The sequence below is a fragment of the Oncorhynchus gorbuscha genome, linkage group LG11 (genome assembly GCF_021184085.1).
Source record: "Oncorhynchus gorbuscha isolate QuinsamMale2020 ecotype Even-year linkage group LG11, OgorEven_v1.0, whole genome shotgun sequence".
Taxonomy (NCBI): Eukaryota; Metazoa; Chordata; class Actinopteri; order Salmoniformes; family Salmonidae; genus Oncorhynchus; species Oncorhynchus gorbuscha.
Genome location: NC_060183.1, coordinates 53,366,099 through 53,387,421, shown reverse-complemented (window position 1 = coordinate 53,387,421; position 21,323 = coordinate 53,366,099). Strand labels below are relative to the sequence as shown.

Here is a 21,323-nt window from a genome sequence, read left to right as displayed (position 1 = left end):
TGTGTGTGTGTGTGTGTGTGTGGGGTGACTTAATGGTTAACTAGGGTTTAGATACAGTACTCGGCCACTTTATTCTTCCTCTCTCTCCAGGGGAGTTTTAATGTATTCAGGTTGTATGTATTCTGTTAGTTACAAAATATGTGACCAATCGATTCGATCTTTTGTAGCAACATTTGAAATTGTGTGTTTTACATTGGATAAAAGCAGAGACTCAGATGTACAAAATTGAAAATCATTCACCATGGTTGAGGAACAATGGGAAAGTAATTATTTGCAAGTTGATAAACTAGTAACCACATTTTTGAGAAAATGGCTCTTGAATGTTTTGATAACCCTACAGGAGAGCTCTTCTTTGATTACACCTATTTAGCATCATTCACACCCTCTTAAGCCTTAGACCCAGCCATCAATTTAAGGATTCACATGTAAGGCCATGTGCTAAACAGAGTGAGTAAGGTAGTAGCCTAAACTAAAACACTCCAGGTAAAAATAAACTTTATCTACTAGCAATACAAACTGATTGTCATATCCAGCAACCATGCATGAAATGCTGTAGTATGAATCTGCAGGTAGCTAAAGCTAACCAACCAGGTTCAATGTTAGCTAGCTAGCTAACTTTAGGCTATAACTAGCAATGCAAATGGTTTCTGAGATAGGAATAATATTACTACACAGCTCACACACGCAACGTTTGCCAGCAAGCTAACGTTTACTAGCTGGCTAACAGTACGCTTTAACTTGCAATGAAAACAAATTTCTGACAAAATTTGAAATGTATAATAGCTGAAAATGTAGCTAGACTCTTAACCGTACACATGGATAAACGCTTCATGGCATACTAAAAAACCTTTATTTCCGTTTTGTTTGTACAGCTTGTTTGGCTTGCGTTGTGTCAAGTCACTCTGGCTCACACTGACCATTTGCAGAAAGTAGTGTATCACAACTTTTTTCCACTGATCTTTGTCGATAGTGCTTGCTAAATTCAGGGCAGAAATGCTGTGGAGAGCAGTAGCATATTATGTCATAAAACTACAAAAGTAATCAGCTTGTTTGAGTGACTACCATTGCATGTGATCACAGAAATACTGGATGACATTTTGCTACACCACGTAGACCTTGCTTATTTGGGAGCATCCCATCTTGAGAGCTGCGTTGAGTTGATCACTCAATAACAAAGATTCCCTCTCCTTTCTGGATTGAAATAAAGACACCTTCCCAATAGACACACACTCTCAAATGCACGTACATGGTCTTAAACACACACATACACCATCTGTCTATCATTGTGAGTACAGGGAAACATGAGAGTGTGGAAGATTGCTTGGTGCGTGTGCATCTCTGAGCAGAAGTAGTCAGAGCCAGAGGTCGTGCAGGAATCTGCTGGGTTAACGACTGGATTAACTGACGGCTCATCTGATTTACCCTGTGTTCTGTCAGTATTCACAAAGAGCCTAGCTGTCACTGACTGTCTGATACTACAACTCTCCCTCAATCCACTGTTGCTTGCCTGTTTGGAGGTTCAGCTGAAGGGGATGCCACTCATACACTAACTGTCATGTGTTAAAGTTTTTGGCACACAATGGCTGCTGTGCATCAGGTGGGTGCTACATATCGGTGGTGGATGAGGTTCGTTTCTGTACCCCCAAACAAAAAAATTAAATGCTGCTGGTCCACAGTATTATAAATGGAATGCATCAGCCTATCACACCAGTACAGAGTATCTCGAATCAGAGAAGATTAGCTTTTGTTATTGTATGGCAGGGGGTTTAGGGTGAGATTAATGTTGAATGGAGTAAGTTAGAGCAACAATAACTGTTTTACATAACACCAGTAATGTGGGCTCTGGAGTTTGGCTTTAGCGACTTGATGGTTGTTTTAATGATGTTTATAGAAATTAATAACAAAACAAATCATACGATTTAAACTGGAATATAGAAAGTATAAATCTATGGCCATCTGGTTACAAATGACTACAAGTTTTTTTTTTAACTGCATTTTGTAATAGGGAATAGTCCAAGTTCTTTGGAACATATGGAGAATAACACAGAAGCTATTGCATTTATAAAGTAAGAATATAAGAAACAACACTCCTACAAAATAAACTGCATGGACATTACATATAAAATTAACTCCTCATATTACACAAATACTCAAGTGGCAATTTATAATGTTTTCCTCGGAGTGTACACATCTTAGAGTACATTCACACACACACACACACACACACACACACACACACACACACACACACACACACACACACACACACACACACACACACACACACACACACACACACACACACACACACACACACACACACACACACACACACACACACACACACACACACACTTGCATGCATGCACTCACTTGTGTATATGCACAGAAACACACACACAACACATTATTAGCTACATCATTTTGTTTTATCAAAATGTAAAAAACACGTTGGGGCATTAAAAACACAGTACTGGGTTGAGGAAGCTCACTTGGTTTTAAGATCGCTGCTTTTGGTGATGGTATCAAAACAAATTAATTACGAATGAAATATTAACTGCTTAACAAATATAGATTAGACTCTGTGTCGCTGTACATTGGCATACTGAACTATAAAATAACTAGTACAATCATTACAATAACATTTTAAATTATATACTGTATACTTATGGTACAGTATTGCTGTTTCTTTAGGAGATACGGCTGAATGGAATGTTTGAAGGGAATGTCTTTATACCCAGCAGGTCATAACCACAAGGCTTTACTTTGTATTGTGAGAGCAATTTAAAATAGGTTAAAAAAAAGGCAATACAATCAAAATACATTTACATTTGTACACTTACACACAGAATGGGTTTGCACTTACAATTCAATCTGATTTCCATTTTCCTTGGCACTTGACAAATAATTTCACGCTAAATTACAATAATGCCACAGTTTTTCCTGAGTTCAATCATTTTGATTTTGAATCTTTTTTTCCATCTTTGATAATGTAGCGCAATTTATTTGGTAACAACTTTTGCTTTGGTGTTGACTTTGGTCTGCATTGAGGAAAGTGAAATGTTTATCTAGACATAATACAATTTCAGATAAATATTATATTTTTAACAATTACTATAAAACCAACTAATTTGCTAAGGCTCATGTACACTACATGACCAAAAGTATGTGGACACCTGCTCATTTAACATCTCATTCCAAATTTATGGGCATTAATATGGAGTTGGTCCCCCCTTTGCTGCTATAACATAATCCACTATTATGGGAAGGCTTTTCACTAGATGTTGGAACATTGCTGTGGGGACTTATTTCCATTCAGCCACATAAGCATTCGTGAGGTCGGACACTGATGTTGGGCGATTTAGGCCTGGCTCGCAGTCGGTGTTCCAATTGATCGTTTCCACTGAGCATTTCCACTGCTCCAGAGTCCTATGGCGGCGAGCTGTACACCACTCAATCCGACGCTTGACATGGCGCATGGTGAGTTTAGGCTTGTGTGCTGTTGCTCAGCCATTTCATGAAGCTCCCAACAAACTATTCATGAAGCTTCAGACAAACAGTTATTGTGCTGACGTTATTTCCAGAGGCAGTTTGGAACTCTGTAGTGAGTGTTGCAACCGAGGACAGACAATTTTAATGTGCCACGCGTTTCAGCACTCGGCGATCCGGTTCTGTGAGCTTTTGTGGTGTACTACTTCGCGGCTGAGCAGTTGTTGGTCCTTGACGTTTTCACTTCACAATAACAGCACTTAGTTGACCAGGGCAGAAATTTGACAAGCTGACTTGTTGGAAAGGTGGCATCCTATGACGGTACCATGTTGAAAGTCACTGAGCTCTTCAGTAAGGCTATTCTACTGCCAATGTTTGTCTATGGAGAATGCATGGCTGTGTGCTCAATTTTATACACCTGAAATGGCCGAATGCACTAATTTGAAAGGGTGTCCACATACTTTTGTTTACATAGTGCAACATTTGACTTGCAAGAAATGTTTTGCTATAAATTCTGCTTGTATGTAAGAGATGGCTCTGAGCAAAACAATATGATGTAACTCAAGTGAAATGGAATGAAAGAGAAAATTGTTTTTATGTATCTCACTAGCTCACCAGAAGAAGCCATTGTCAAGCTTATGTTTAACAATCTGATATCTATATAAATTAAGAGGTAGCCTTTTCCCAATCTTTCCTAAATCCCATGAAGACAGATTCCCCTTGGTGTTGGAAGAGAACATGGGATATTCTAGCTTTTTACTGTCTGAAATCTTTAAATCTGACATGGTGTCTTCCAGCCACCCATATACAGTAATACAAATTTTAATTCAAACTACAGTCAACGTCAAAGAACGAATGTCAGTCCAGAATCTATCTCTAAATTGCCTGGAAAAAGGGGCCTTGACATTTCCTATCACAACAATTGTGGATGTTGAGAGCCAAAACAGTTTATCTAATAATGTTTTCAAAGTCAATCTTTTGTCCCCCCCCCCCCCCCCCCCCCCCGACTGATTCTTATTGTGCCGCCAACAGAGAGGCACAATTCATTGAAAAGAATGCAGTGAATTTCCTGTTAGTTCTTGGGGATATGCTTTGTTTTTCCTGTTGCTGGGAGCCAGGGCCTTTTTTTTCCACCCTCTCTGACTTCCAGTCTGGATCGTTTGCTGGGAGGCCGGAGAGGAGGGTGTTAGGAGCCTAGACTAGACTACAGCTGCCCCCCCCCACCCCCCACCCGACCTAACCCCCCTCAGGTTGGTGAGAAAGGATGCGTGATGTGGTGTGACTAAAGAGAGGGGGTAATGCTTTCTTAAGCATTGTGAAAGAGCGACCAAATAGCATGGAGCCCCCCTCAGTGTGACGGAGAGGGGAGACGGTGGTGGTGATGGTGTCATGCCATGCTGCTTGTTGGCGTGCTCTGAGTGCTGCCAATGCTGGCGTTGGCACTACTGTTCTCAGAGGGGGAGGGGTTGTTGGAGACAGGTTGCCGTTTGCTGGTCAGAGAGCAAGGACATTCTGGAGAGAAAGGACAATTCTTTTTTTTATTCATGTTAACCAATTTGTCAAACTCAATTTCAGCTTGCAAACCAACTGCTTCTGGGATAATAAAGACTGATTGACTGGTTGGTTGGTTGTTTGAGGGATAGTGATCATGAGAAAGAACAGAAAAGGAGGAGGAGATAGGTTTACCTCATTGATATGGTTTGCCTACTTTACTATTCCCCCTTCAGGGAAAATAGAACTCTATACGTTTAACTGGGACTGGCATCAACCAGAAACAGTGACTAGCATCTTACTCGAGAGGTTTGCAGTAGTCGACCCTACATCCAGTCCGGTGGGGTATCCTAGATCCCATAAAACAAAATAATACTGTTTTAAATTAAGTTTGAATGAAAAGGTTAAATAGACCTCGAAAAACCCTTTTGTATGGTATGTAAATGTAACACCACAAAAGAGATAGTCAGACTCCGACTTACCTGTGCGGATCTTGATGACCCAAAGAGCTCCAATGAGCAGAACTCCGATCAGGAAACCTCCAAAGGCAATGCCCAGCACGGCTGACAGACCAAAGTCAATACACGCCACTAGAACACACAGGAGAAACACATTAATTCATGTCTCACATTGAGGTGTTTAGTAAAATTGTTGGATATCAGTGGAATCACTGAGAGATTATTTCTCCTATGATTTCCTCATTTCCAGCACACAACCAGTTAACATTACAAACTCATGAATTTTTCTTTGTCTCAAGCACATTGTACAATTGAGGCCAAATCTGTTTGTGGAAACAAATGGTTATCACTGTTGTGATGAAGTTTTGGCTCTCTCATCATGTGAATTTAAGTTTGTGGTCACACTGCTTGGCCCTGGCAGTGCCCCCTGGGCAGCCTGTGTGTGGCATTGTCCCACACAAGCTGTTCCAGCAATTACAGACGTAGGAGCAAACAAAACAACTCTTAAGCCAATGGCTGAGGCAAAATTGCTCTCCCTCGACGGAGCTCTCAAATCAGATTCGTTGAAAACAGGCTCTGGCCATGTGCTACTACCTCTGGCACTGACACTTACACACACACACACACACGTGTGCATCCAAGCACGCGAGAATAAGTGCACAAATGTATGCACACGAAGACACACACACACAAGTTCCCCAGCTTCTGCTACTTCCCTAATGGAAATCTCCAACATGGATCCTGAGAATTTGGGAGGAAGCTAATCATCCGTCCTCTGGGCAGGAGCCATCCTGTGTCTTCACAATGACTGAATATATGAATGGACAAAGCCATCAATCACGTGACACCATACATTCCCATGTGAAGACTCAATAGCCAAATTAAGTATAATGAAATGTTCACATAACATGCGCCCATTGAAGTTGACATGTAAAATAGTTAAGGGTTAAGATTATATTATAGTTAAGATTAGGGTTAGTGTAAGGGTTAGGAGGGTAGGGACGTCACAAGGATCCCCGATAGCACTGACCCTCCAGAATGTGACTTTGCAGGCTGGCTCAGTGCTGCCCCCTCTCATTGAGTAACTCAAGTTGAATGCCGACTGGGGTACTGCAGGCTGCCATTATCAACTAAATTATCCTTATGTTCTTCTGCGTGCGGACAAACATTTGGTGTATTTGCGGACATACATTTGGTGTATTTGAAGCAATTATCGGTTGTCTTGAATTTCTATTTTATTTACAAGAAGATTGACCAGATTACCATTTTTTAAATTCACTATAGTGCGGGATCCTGTTTTGTAACAACGCCTGCAGTACCGCGGTCAGCCTTGAACTTCCATGGCTTCAATGACAGTCATTCTCCCCTGTGCTTTACACTAGGCCCAGCACTACACTTAGGCTCTCTCCTTTCTTGAAGGACAGGAAAGACAGGATGCAGGAAGGATGAGGGTCTGCATTCTGTTTGTTTGGCTGCACAGCTTGCCATCATCCTGCAAGCCTGTTAATATTGCTATTGATGGTTTCCATGGATTAATCTATAAGAATAATTAAGATAATTCATCCCCTCACCCTATTAAAATCCATCTCTGCTCTGCTGTCACAACATAATTAAATGCTTGTGTACCATCATAATGAATCTAATGTGGGCTACATCCTTCGATTAAATCTCATGAATTAGATTGTAAGTGATTAAAGTCATCTTTATAGGAGGGGAATTATCTACTACCAGCATTACCGACTCAAAGGCCCTGTCCCAGTCCATGTCTAAACAGAAGCATGTTTTAAAGTATTTTTTTACATTTGTTTTCCAGAATGGGCCGGAAAGCAAACAGGGACAGGAAGTAGAAGCTGCGTCGCAGGTGGGGTGGAGGGGACGGACAGCTGCAGGCCTGCGCTACAACACTACGACTCCCAAGAGTCCTCTGGGGGACAGCTACCAAACAGGAAGGACAGCCGAGGGGAAGCAATATCCTGGCCAATCAAAACAGGCGAGGCTCCCAGCAGCAGCCAGCAGCAGTCAGCCGGCCTCAACTGAGCTCCAATTCTCTGGTCAGAATTCTGTAGAAGAACTGAGTGGAACTGACTACATGACCGTAGACGACCAATTCGGAGAGCCCATAGAGTTGGTTGGCTCCAGTTGTTTGGTGTGTGCACTGTGTGGGCAGGCATGGATGAAAGGAGCGCTGAGGTCAATGAGGAGTTGCCTGAAGTTTAACGGGAAAAAACGTTGATCCCTTTCATCCACCATCACAGCAAGTCCCTGAGTCCCTCCACGCACTCACATGACCTTTCCTTGACATAGGGACCATAATGGGTTGGCTGACAAAACAGGGACACAATAACAAAAATGAGCAGTGAAGGCCTGGCAGCATCAGCCTAAAACGCCAACATCAACTGATGATCCAACCTGTATCCTCTTCTTCTGTGTGAGGAAATTGCAGGAATAAATAAGTTGTTGGCCAAATTTGGGGAGCTGTGTGGTAAGCCAAAACATGAACCTGAGGTTTGTTGTCTTTTGTTTTCCTTTTTGCAAAAAAATGATGGGTTTCCCTTCTGGGTTTACAGAGGTTGAGGAATGCGATATTTGTTCCTGACTCATCTGCCCGGAGATTGTCCTCCCCTTTGAAGAGTAACACCTTCCCCCTTTTGTGTTCAGGGCCTCTGTCTCTGACAATTAGCGCCAGGCCCGGGGCCCATGTTTGGACAGACGGCCCAGCAGCCAGACCTCGGACACAATGGATCCCCCCCGAGGGTCATTACTGGCTGATTGTGGCCACAAGGTCAGGCTGCAGGCCTTCCTAAGGAGGAGGCCCCACCTCACATCCCCTCCATGACCCGTCTCTCTCTGTATATCCTGACCTCATCATCGGCATGATGACGTGCCCAACGTTGGAGTGGAGCTCGATGGTAGGCAGTACAACCGAGATGGACAGACAAGCCAGCCAGCCTCTGCTGTGGCCAGAATGAAATGGATGATGGAATGTTCCGATAAAGGAATTATTGAGGGTTGAGGAGGACAATGCGGTGTCTCTCCTACTGTTGCATTTGACAGCAGTGTTAGTGGTGATTTCATTTGACTGTCTTTTTTTATTTTTAAGGAAAAGCGATTGCGCAGAATAGGGGAAGGTAGGGTCATCTCAACGACAGAGAAGAGTCGTGTTTTAAAATACACCCAAGTATGAATTTATGAATCTTGATTAGGACTAACAATGGGATTATCATGTGTACTGTAAATGTTAGGACAGGGTTGCCAGAAGGACAAACTACAGTACAACAACAGAGCTGGAAGGCTTTAAAACTTTGCAGTTAAAACTGAACTCACTTGGTGGCGGGATGTATGTCTGGGTGACCTCCAAGTTCCTCTTCACTCTTCCTCCATCTCCACATTTCTACAAGACATTACCAAAAGAGAGAGTGATACAAACCGATCATTAAGTGTACTTTGTTGACAAAGAAACTAAAAATTACTAAAGTAAACTCGAAACACCAAAAATGCCTTGATGATGAAGTGAAAGTTCACTGGAGATTTGGCTTGTTGACTAAAAGATACAGCTTAGAATTAACATAGTTTAGTTAAACATGCTGGCACACACTATTACTTTAAGAATCTACTCTGCTTATGATATTTCAGTCTAACTCTGAAAGTACAAGTACTAGAAGCATAGCTACTGTTATGATGTTGAAATAAATGTGTCAGAGAAAAACTTCAGATTGAATGAATAAATGCTCAATGGAAACATCTATTTGGATGTTTCGGCACAAAAGAAAAGATACAAAAATAAATTACAGCAAAATATTGTGTCCTATAAGTCAATAAAGCAATACCCCTCTTTCCCCCCACCACCCATATCTCCTCCACCTACATACCTCGCTGAAGCAGAGTTTGACGGAGCACTCCAGGTCCCAGCTAGTGGAGGCCAGGTCTTGGAGCAGCTCTAAGGAGAAGCTAACCCTGGTACTGTTGGGGCACACGGTGGAGGAGCATACCTCTGGCCTGAATGGCATGTCCCTCACCACCGGGCAAGAACCCTTGGAGCGCACCGAGCAGTTAATCACCTTGATGGTCAGGACAATCTCCCCCAGTGTCCGCCCTGAGATCTGGAGAGGAGAGGGATGTTTGGAGTCCTGGAAATGTTTGCATACACTACAGTATGGGTGTTGTTTTGTAGCGTAGAGCAGGCCTGGTGGGAGATGTTGGTGGATGTATTTGCTCTCATAACTGTATATGGTCATGCTCTATCATGCATGTTGTTATATACTGTACATAAATAGTACGATACTATCAAAATTATTCTCGAACAAGTTCTCTCTCAAACATGAATACCTGTCTAGTTTGCCATACTATGGAATAGATGTTTGCCCTCTGTGTTCGGAGTCATGCAGTTGTGAAGGTGTGCAGGGCTTAGGGGGTGAGAATGTGTGCACGGCTGAGGAACTGGGAGTGGATTACTAAGAGCGGGAGGGTGCTGGAGTGAAATAAATAAAAGGGCTCTCACCTCTGCGTAGATCCTCTTGTCGCTCTGCACCTTGGTGTTGGGGTCCAGAGGGGAGCGGTAGTCTGGAGAGGTGTACAGTTGCATGAGTAGAGGCATCTGAGGCGGGCTGGGGGGCGATGGAGTTGTCTCGGTTGGTGCAGCCTCTGTGACTGAGACAGCAAGACACAAAAATCACCCGACAGTAAAAATCCATTTGTACAGGATACTACAGGATTGGTGCACCATATAGATTAGTTGAACTGATTGGTTAATAAACACCCTAACCCTAAATAATAATAATAATAATGTTGGCAAAGCAAGCCAGTCTAGTACAGAGCTAGTCTAGTACAGAGCTAGTCTAGTACAGGAGCAAGTCTACTACATAAGCCAGTCTAGTACAGAGCTAGTCTAGTACAGAGCCAGTCTAGTACAGAGCTAGTCTAGTACTGAGCCAGTCTAGTACAGAGCTAGTCTAGTACAGGAGCTAGTCTAGTACAGGAGCTAGTCTAGTACAGAGCCAGTCTAGTACAGAGCCAGTCTAGTACAGAGCCAGTCTAGTGCAGTGTTAGTCTAGTACAGAGCCAGTCTAGTACAGAGCTAGTCTAGTACAGGAGCTAGTCTACTACAGGAGCTAGTCTAGTACAGGAGCCAGTCTAGTACAGAGCTAGTCTAGTACAGGAGCTAGTCTAGTACAGGAGCTAGTCTAGTACAGGGCTAGTCTAATACAAGAGCCAGTCTACTACAGGAGCTAGCTGGCAACAATGTCATACTGTTAGCTACCAATTACCGAGAGCTTTCTAAAGCATATTTTTACTGCAGTTTTGCACCATTATACCAAACAACAATATGAGCAGTTATGTTCTTGTTGAACGGGTCACTCTGAATATGAATTTACTGTTTGGGCAAGTTTACAGACAATTGACAGGAACGGTGTCATAACAAAACTCCCTAGTCATTCTACCCTTGCTAGAGGCTAATAGTACTACAGTGGCTTCTGAAAGTATTCACCCCTATTTACAACCTGGAATTAAAATATATTTTATGGGGGTTTGTATCATCTGATTTACACAGCATGCCTACCACTTTGAATATGCAAAATATGTTTTATTGTGAAACAAACAAGGAATAAGACAACATAAAATAACTTGAGCATGCATAACTATTCACCCCCCCCCCTTCCCAAAAGTCAATACTTTGCAGAGCCATCTTTTGCAGCAATTACAGCTGCAAGTCTCTTGGGGTATGTCACTGTAAGCTTGGCACATCTAGCCACTGGGATTTTTGCCTATTCTTCAGGGTAAAACTGCTCCAGCTCCTTCAAGTCAAGTTGGATGGGTTCCGCTGGTGTACAGCAATCTTTAAGTCATACCACAGATTTTCAATTGGATTGAGGTCTGGGCTTTTACTAGGCAATTCCAAGACATTTAAATGTTTCCCCTTAAACCACTCGAGTGCACGCTTAGGGTCATTGTCCTGTTGGAAGGTGAACCTCTGTCCAAGTCTCAAATGTCTGAAAGACTGAAACAGGTTTCAATCAAGAATTTCCCCGTATTGAGCGCCATCCATCATTCCTTCAATTCTGACCAGTTTCCCAGTCCCTGCAGGATGGTGTTCTCGGTGTGATGGGAGGTGTTGGGTTTGCGCCAGACATAGAGTTTTCCTTGGGAGTCTCCCATATGCCTTTTGGCGAGTGTTTGCTTATTTTTTTCTTTAAGCAATGGCTTTTTTTCTGGCCACTCTTCTGTAAAGCCCAGCTCTGTGGAGTGTACGGCTTAAAGTGGTCCCATGGACAGACACTCAAATATCTGCTGTGGAGCTTTGCAGCTCCTTCAGGGTTATATTTGGTCTCTTTGTTGCCTCTCTGATTAATGCCCTCCTTGCCTGGTCATTGTTTTGGTGGGTGCCCTCTCTTGGCAGGTTTGTTGTAGTGTCATATTCTTTCCATTTTTAAATAATGGATTTACTGGTGCTCCGTGGGATGTTCAAAGTGTCGGATATTTTTTTATAACACAACCCTGATCTGTACTTCTCCACAACTTTGTCCCTGACCTGTTTGGAGAGCTCCTTGATCTTCATGGTGTCCCTTTCTTGGTGGTGCCCCTTGCTTAGTGGTGTTGCAGACTCTGGGGCCTTTCAGAACAGGTGTACACACTGACATCATGTGACAGATCATGTGACACTTAGATTGCACACAAATGGATTTTTTTGAACTAATTATGTGACTTCTGAAGGTAATTGGTTGCACCAGATCTTATTTAGGGGCTTTATAGCAAATGGGGTGAATACTGTACATATGCACGCACCCCTTTTCCGTAAATAAATAAAACATGTCTTCAACAAGTTATTTTCTTAATTTCACTTCACCAATTTGGATGATTTTGTGTATGTCCATTACATGAAATCCAACTAAAGATCGATTTAAATTACAGGTTGTAATGCAACAAAATAGGAAAAACGCCAAAGTGGATGAATATTTTTGCAAGGCACTGTATGCTCACTGTGTCTCTAGCTGTATCTTACCTGAAGTGTGGTCCTTATTCCCTAGGACCAGTGTGACCATGGTGCCCTCGGTTCGGATCTCAGAGTAGCTGGTGATGGTACTGGCTCGGAAATGGTCCAAGGCCGTCTTCTGTACAGCAGCAGCACTGTCTGTGGAGATGGTGATAGTGGGAGGGATCTTATGCATCATGCTGGTGGCAGCAAGCAGGATCACGTTGTTGGACTGAGCGAGAAAGGGAGAGAGGGAAAGAGAGATCAAATGAACCATATATAGTAGAGAGTATTTTTCTATTTCTATAGGACAACTTTGTCAGTCACGTAGAATGATTGAAGTTATGCATGCATAACTGGGCATGAAATGAACACCAGAAAAAATGCAGGTAACATATGAGTCATTGGTGATTCAGTTTCAGACATTGATACTACAATTTAGCCAGCAGTAGATGTTGTCCAGTGCTTACACTGAAGCTGGTGTGCTTTGGGTCATGGATGCTCCACACGGTACCCTGAGGTCCTCTTAGGAACAGACTGATCTGCCTCTCACTGATGACGTGCACAGAGACAAGGCTGGAAGAACAAAATAGTATGTTACTTTACAGTTCAAGAGCACCAACACACATGACAATCACCTATATAATGCCACTATCATGGAATGTGTTGCTAATGTTTTCAGCCAAGAGACTCTTCGGTGTCGTACCGAATGCTGACATCCTCAGGGATGTTGACGATGTACAGTTCTTTCTCAGTGTGGCTGTGGGGAAGCTGGTTCGAGCAGGATTTGAGCAAACGCATGTTTGATTCTAACTTCAGATAGTGCTTGAGCGCATGCCATTCGTTTTCAAGAGTACAGTTGTTGGAGCCAGTTGGAAGGAGTCTTGTTCCTGTAAAATCATTAACATTTATTATTCAGATGTGTTACATTATCTGCCAATATTCCGCCACTGTTTATCTTAACAGACATAGCAAAAAAAGGACTTGAGAATTGTGTAAGTTTGAGGAACGTTGTATGTATCTGTCTCACCCTCTCTCCCTGTGGAAGCGATGCTCATCGGGTTCTGGATGGTGGTGAAGGACGTCACCCCACCAAACTTCTCGGCGGCCCACCTCACTATATCTTTATTGTCTGTGGGAAAGGCTTTTTTCTGGACGTTCACAATTGTACCCATGATTTGCATATTGGAGTCATTTGCCACCTGGTGAGTAAAGGAAAATACATTCGACATTTAATTTAAAGACTTTGACCATCTATCTATTATTGCATGTCAAGTCATGATTGTATAGGTTCAAATAAATTGAACCTGTATTGCAATAATGATGCCCAGTATCTCTTTGACCCCTGGTCAAACTAAATCATAGAAGAGTATTAAGGAGGCTGCTATAAAAATGTACAAACTACTAATTTCCCTACTATTCTCAGGTTATTCTCACAAGTATATTTTCCCAGTTTTCTTAGAGAAGACGTGTGTGCCTAGGCAGTAGTTTATCAACAAATACACTACATGTACAAGGCAATTGAATATGACTGAATATGTCTGTTAACATGATCCACTACATTCTTTTTTGTTTCCTTTATGTACATGGAGGGATATTTGTTTTATATACAGCCCTAAGTCATTAAGACACTACCTCTAGGAGGACCAGACAGCTCTGCTTGTCAGAGCCTTATTTAGAGCCTGCTAACTCATGTTTGCCCAATGTGTCTGACAACAGCCACATTAAAGCATGCACCCCCTCCCTCTTCCTCACCCTCCTCCCTCTCTCCCTCTTTCTGCCTGTCTATTGATCTCTCTCTTTTTCTCTCTCTCTCTCTCTTGATTTTCTGAGTAGAGCAGGGCCATTTGAAAAGGAATGTTTATTATGTTAAAGTGTCCACGAGCCTGTTTGCACAACCCAGTTGGAGCCAAGGTCTTTCCTTTGCTTCCTGAGTGGGGCTGGGAAATGGGACCTTTTTAACTCTGTGCGTCAGTGGAGTCGGCTGGAATCTGGCTCCATACGGGTATACATATATACATCCAGCCTAGCGCATACACACCACAGCACACATTCCCCTGTTCCCCCGCCAGGCTAGAGGAATAATGGATTGTAGATGAATCACTCAAGTAGGGGGTCTACTGTAATGGGGCGGTTAAGTGACGTTTCAGTGTAACCTAAGAGTCGTGCCAGGGTTAGGATCAATTCTGAATTTCTTAATTCAACCCATTCATTGAAATTTACATTTTAATTGAATACACCCCACAGGAAGCAGAATTTGAATGAAAAGAAGTATAATTTAAACTGAGACATTAAATTCAACTGAGACATTAAGCATGAAAGTCTTATTCCTTTGACAAATCTTTTACCAAAAACATATTCTACTTATTACTGCAAAGAATACGGATACCATTTCAAATATTCTTGTCACAAGTCTATTTTTGTATTTTTCTCATTAGATTAGGTTGGTCCCTTCCATTCTGTATTTTTTTTTGCATTCTGGGAATTTTGTATGAGATGTAAGTGAATTATGAATTATTCTAAACCTACAAAAGGATCTTAGAATATTTCCAGACTACTGTAATTATTTTAAATACATGTAAGGAGTCTTAATTAAACAATCTGTTCCATCCATATGTTTTAGATAGTATTGGTCTCCAAATGTCAAAAATAAACATATGTATAGTACTAAATTAACCATTTGAATTTTATTGAATTAAATGATACTTTATTTAATTCCAATTCAATTCAAATGCTGCTTCCTGTGGGGTGTGGCCAATTCAAATTCAAGAATTGAATTGGAATTTAAACAAGACATTCGGAACTCATAGCTGTAAAAGACAGCTATACTTCTAAAAGCATATCAAAAAAACATGCCATCATTAGTCCAAGAGGTTTAGACTAGTCAATGTATATACTATACAGAGCAGATGGATGGCATTCAGCAGATATCAATTTCCCTTTGAATCCTGTCTCAGCAATGGCTTCATTTTCTCCCCAATCAATGTTCTCATAGCTATTACCGTTGCATTCTAGCTACTGTAGCACACAGATGGACATCTTGTTCTGGAATGGGGGGACTTAAATAGGTCTGCTGTGTTACTACAATTAATTTCATGATAATGGATATCATGAAAACAACAACAAACACAATTAGCTATGCTGCATTGCACAAACTCACAGGAGGTATGTGCTCAGTGTTTTGCAAAGAAGAGGCCAGGGAAGGGGGAGAGAGCAGCAGTCGTTGTGTTTGGAGTTGGAGGAACAAAGTCCATGTATTTCCTGGTGATCCAGATGTTAGGCTGAAAACTGAGGTCTGGAAAAAAGACCACTGATTGTTTTCTTTCTGGATCTTCATGTTAGCTGTGTGTGTGTGTGTGTGTGTGTGTGTGTGTGTGTGTGTGTGTGTGTGTGTGTGTGTGTGTGTGTGTGTGTGTGTGTGTGTGTGTGTGTGTGTGTGTGTGTGTGTGTGTGTGTGTGTGTGTGTGTGTGTGTGTGTGTGTGTGTGTGTGTGTGTGTCTGAAGGCCTGCCGGCTGCAGCCAGAAGGCTCTGCTGAAAGCCAAGGAAACCTGTGTGATTGATTGGTCCTTCTCATGCGTGTATATTTGGTTTAGATTGGATCGAAATAGAAAGACAAGAAACTACAAGGACAAAAAAATAAAACACATCACAGTGGAGGGAGAGGAGGAGAGGTGGAGAAAGGAGTAAGTCAGGAAGAGAGAAAAAGAGTGAGAGCGATCGATGAATGAGAGAAAGAACAATATAGACAAGAATTTGTCTCCTTGGGGTCAGAGTTCGACATGGCACAGCCCGGGGATATATTGCATGACAGGAAGTAGTCCGAGCAAGGAGTGGCGCTTCCAAAAACTTTTCAGATTAGACTTCCCTTTGCCTGATCCAGAGGGGCTGCATGAGCCTGGAGTCGGGGGGATATAAGTCTCTGTCAGAGAGAGCTATCTGATGGCTGTTTAGAACAGGCACCCATCCAACAGAGATTAGGTTCGGGACAAGGCCACTCGCCTGTCTATCCGTCTCTGTCTCTGTCCCTTTGGCTCCGAAGACGCATCCTGAACTGTCTCCACGAGGGCGTTCAGGGGACAATTCCAGAGGGATAATTAACTCTTACGTAACATAGTAGGGAGAGAGACCACAGTGTATTATGACTTGGTGTAATGGTAAACTACCCCATATTAGATGGGGAACAACCGTCAACTTCTAAAACAGTTAGGATTTGAGGGACAATTGAAGTTGAGAGACCTTGAACCTTGATGTTGAACCAACAGGTTGGTGGCTTTTTGTGAATGTAAGCAAATGTACTCAGTCCCATCTGAGTGTGTGCGGTGACTTGTGCCTGTCCCGGTCACAGCTGGATAGAACTCTAGGCAAGTAACCAGCAGATCTGTCAGCCACGTGATGCACTTCCTCAGACACACACCAGATGCTATTTCCTTCTTCCTTAAAATGGTAACACTCCCCAGTGATCCACTACACACTATCCCGTCCTTCCATCCCACAAAAACATCCCCTCTTCATGTGCAATGTCCCCCCTATCTGCAGGACATTAAAGGCTATACCACAGACTGCTGACAGTGTTGTAAACATTGAATAGTCCTATTTATCGTGGAAGGTTATTGAGAAGTTGATATGGCCAACTTAAACAGAGACTAGAGGGTTGAAATAGATAAAAGATAAAGTTAGTTATTTTACCCCTTGTGTGAGAAGCAGAGCTCAAGAGGAGGATGTGCTGTGCTGTGGACTTTGTCTGAACTCTCAGCTTTCATTGTAATGAAAAGCAAGAGTTCTGTATGCCTGCAGACAAGGGTTGGTTAAATTCCCAGGCAGGGATCCCAAATCACTAACACTATCATTTACTCAAACTTCCAAACAAAACATCCTATCAGTCCTAGAGATGCACATTTTCCCTTCTGCTTCATTTCCAATATTCTATTGACAAGACGAAACCCTTTGAGATGCACAATCTCTCTTATGGAGTCCTCTCTTTCTGGGATGATTGAAACAACACAATACTCAAGTTAATGTCTCCACTATGACACTATACATCCACAGTATGACTGAGACGACCGACTGGGCAAACTATGTCACATTAACGTGGAAATGTGAGTAATAGTTTGTTGAGATATTTATTCACCTACTCAAAATGACAGGCAGAAGGTTGTTGAATTCCCAATGTGTTATCACTATACTTTCAACCATTTAAAAGCACAACAAACTTCAAATGGGTGTACAATGTCAGATATTTTGGATTTATACAATTGAATGTGTTATCACTGTTCTTCGTCTAATGACCAGATGACCTGGATTGAGATTATATTAAAAGTACATAGTGCAAGTGGTCAATGCTGTTCGAGATTCTGACTATTCTGACTATTATAGCAATTGTGAAGCTCTCCACAGACCTGCAACCTTTGCATACTATCATCTTGAACATGCACACGTTCTATGATGACATAAGAAGACATTTATAGTTACAGTAGGCTAACCTCAATATGTGGCCATGGATGTGTTACTGATTTTAAGGTTGTATAAATACTGTTACATTCTAAGATAGCCTCAGGCTATTTACTATACTACAAAAGTCTTATTGAATTGTGTTTGGTTGACAACGCAACAATATATCAACATTTGAATGAGATGTATATTTAGTCTGGTTTTAATTCCAGTTTTACCACAAATTAATAATTGATATGTTGGACTCACATCTACATCTCAACCAAACATTGAAGTTAAAAAATATATTATTTAAAGTGTATTTAAAGTTTGATTTGCCTTAGATGGAGACTTGAATCCAACATATCAGATTAGTAATTTGTTGAACCCTGGTTTAAATTGAAACAAAAGCTGTTGTTGACTTTGCAAATGCTATATAGACCTAAATAGCATCAATGAGGACATATGACTTATAAAGTTTGGTCACATTTAATTTGTTCTGTTTTTACCTAGCCTTTGGCATGTCTTTTGATAGCAACAGTGAATATATTAGGTATTAAGAGATCTATCAATAATCATTCTCACGATAGCACATTGGTAGGAGTCAGTGACAATGTTTGGTCGAAGCTAAGCACGGCTGAGCTAAAACCTTGGGTGAGAGAACAAATGAATAGTTGTAGATAGACTCCAGTAGAAGGTGCTGCCCAGCTTATTGTTTTTTATGATAGTGGATGCAATGTTGAAGATCTGACATTGTTTCAAAGGTACAAATTCAACATATTTTACACAAGGTTTGTCTATGTTGAAAGTGTGTTACCATGGTGACAGAATCCTGTCATTTCACCTCAAAACAACAATTTACCTTGATAACTTTTTTCAAATCCAATGAATTTTACACATAGATTCCATGTCCCAATACATTGACAAATTATTTTGAAACAGTGGGTATTAGCTTGTTCTGATCGCTCCCTACTCCAACACACTCTGAGACCCTTTTTAGGATGTTAACCATATATAAAATACATACAGGTCCTTAGGGACCACAAAACTAAACTAACAAGGGTAATTGCTTCTCCAAACTGGCCCGGGGGGTTGCACAGCTGTGGCTGGTTGCTATGTCATACAGCTGGCCCATCTGGCCCTGCAGGAAAGCATTTCTCTCCTGGTTAACGATGGAAGTAGGGAGGCCTGGCAGTGAGGCTCTACCCCCCCCTCCCCCTCCCCAGGCTCCAAACACTAGCGCTAAACAGAGCAGAGCAGCTCAGCTGGCAGGAACAGGAGAAATGCCAGGCAAGACTCCCAGCCCTCGCCGAGCTCCCATTAGCCAGCTATCAGTTTCAATGCAGTCATACCTCCCGAGACCCTTCTCTATTGCAACAGAGGCTATTGGGCATTTAGATGTAAGTCTAATAGCCTAAGATGTTGAAGTTAGCACCTACTTTCCTCCCAGCTAGTGTAATATTTCTGGAATAATAATTTGCATAGATAGTCTTCATACACTGACTTAATGTGATGATGTTATACTAACAGATGCAAACCCCTAAGGAAACAAGTAGGAGGCAAAAGGCAACACTTACATAAGGAGAGGTGGTACTTACGTAAATGCTGACATCCGTGTTAGCATGGGCCTCAGTGTATATGATCTGCTTTGAGTCTGTGGTGATGATGAGGTGCATTGGCTGGGCAGCGGTCATATTCAGTGTAAACATGTTGGGAGCCTAGAGAAAAGGACAGAAGAAGCAAGTTAAACTTCAGGAAAAATGTGGTGATGATTGTAACACCATTTTTTTTATGTCATAATTCACAATTCGAATTTGTTAGCTTCAGAAAAATACGTTTGATCCCCTCCACCATCTGAGTGTACAGTACACATCAATATCATCACCACATCAACAATGGCTGTACATTCAAAACAGTGGCCTGCATAATATGTACAGTTGCTGTAGCATAAACAACACGTATGGTTGCCAGGGGAGTTGGTGGTGGTGGTGGTGTAAATTCCCACAGGAACTTTGCTGTGATCAGGAAGAAATTCAATAAAGCGGCATAAACATTTGTTTTGTCCTCTGCTGCTTTTGGGACAGTGTCACACTGGGGTGGGTGAAACAGAGGGCAATGTTTACTCTAGGATTCTGAGACCTAATCTGTTCTCATTTCGGTCACCCTACAGACCTTCCATAAGGGACACTTTGCAATTATTTTGTTTTTCTGACTGACTAGAATATACTACACACACACACACACACTCACAGAAACACACAAGCACACAACCAGGTTCCAAATCTCATATATTGACTCCAAACCTCCAAACATATATTGACTCCAGTGTTATTCCATTTCACAGAGTCAGCGCATGGCATCATTCAAAATACAATGACTGCACACTACAATGTTATGATCATATGGTGGGTTAACACATGTTGTTCTCGTGACACATTTTTAATCCAACACAACACCTTCATTTATTTTGAAAGGACCGAACTTGGGTTTGGAATGTTGTCTGACAGCTCAACACAAAGGTTTCTACTGTGTTTTCTCTCCCACAGAGAAAGTCATTGAGAGATTCCCATTTCTGTTCCCTTCCAGAGGCATCACATCAGAACAGTACATGTGAAAATACAAGGATGGCCCGCATGCTAAATTATGTACCGCTTTCTTCACTTCTTCAATTCCAGAGAAGACAAGATGAGAAAGATTCCGTTGATGGTAGATGTAATTTCTGTGATTTGATAGCGTCAGCTGATATGAGAAACAAGACATCATGTAGTCTCTCTAGTAATGGCAAAGTTAGCTACTATAAATCACGGTGTAATGTGGAAATATGACATTCATCCCCAGTGGCAGGTGTTGGCTGTTTTAATGGCCAGGGCTGAGGAACAGGCTACAGCAGAGGAACAGGCTACAGCAGAGGAACAGGCTACAGCAAAACCTGTCCAATGCTACAGTCAAACCAGCACAACACTAGCAGGACCAGCTCATTAATCCAATCCAACAGCAGTGATCCAAGTCCAGCACCAGTTCCTGCTCTGAGGCTTGGGGTACCAGGAGGAGGTGGGCTGTGAGGCGTGGGTTACCAGGAGGAGGTGGACTGAGAGGCTTGGGGTACCAGGAGGTGGTGGGCTGAGAGGCTTGGGATACCAGGAGGAGGTGGGCTGAGAGGCTTGGGTTACCAGGAGGAGGTGGGCTGAGAGGCTTGGGGTACCAGGAGGAGGTGGGGTGAGAGGCTTGGGGAACCAGGAGGAGGTGGGCTGAGAGGCTTAGGGTACCAGGAGGAGGTGGGGTGAGAGGCTTGGAGCACCAGGAGGAGGTGGGGTGAGAGGCTTGGGGTACCAGGAGGAGGTGGGTGAGGCTTGGGGTACCAGGAGGAGGAGGGTAAGAGGCTTGGGGTACCAGGAGGAGGTGGGGTGAGAGGCTTGGGGTACCAGGAGGAGGTGAGTTGAGAGGCTCTGGGTACCAGGAGGAGGTGGGGTGAGAGGCTTGGGGTACCAGG

At 42.4% G+C, this 21,323-nt stretch overlaps 1 protein-coding gene across 2 annotated transcripts in view; it reads right to left on the bottom strand.

Annotated features, from left to right (window-relative positions):
* Positions 1–4,486: 4,486 nt before the first annotated feature.
* The window catches only part of LOC124048940 (endoglin-like), a 54,183-nt gene continuing 37,346 nt past the window's right edge, over positions 4,487–21,323 (bottom strand). Inside the window, exons 4-14 of one of the 2 annotated variants that reach the window (XM_046370129.1) lie at positions 19,432–19,551; positions 13,436–13,607; positions 13,112–13,295; positions 12,876–12,981; positions 12,436–12,637; positions 9,937–10,085; positions 9,308–9,538; positions 8,763–8,829; positions 5,463–5,570; positions 5,283–5,330; positions 4,487–5,001 (exon numbers count right to left, since the gene is read on the bottom strand). In XM_046370129.1, coding sequence (XP_046226085.1) covers positions 4,877–5,001; positions 5,283–5,330; positions 5,463–5,570; positions 8,763–8,829; positions 9,308–9,538; positions 9,937–10,085; positions 12,436–12,637; positions 12,876–12,981; positions 13,112–13,295; positions 13,436–13,607; positions 19,432–19,551 — 1,512 coding nt within the window. In that variant the 3' untranslated portion in view covers positions 4,487–4,876. Of the gene's footprint in view, positions 5,002–5,175; positions 5,331–5,462; positions 5,571–8,762; positions 8,830–9,307; positions 9,539–9,936; positions 10,086–12,435; positions 12,638–12,875; positions 12,982–13,111; positions 13,296–13,435; positions 13,608–19,431; positions 19,552–21,323 lie in introns of both variants that reach the window. The other variant, XR_006841328.1, reaches the window with a different exon arrangement.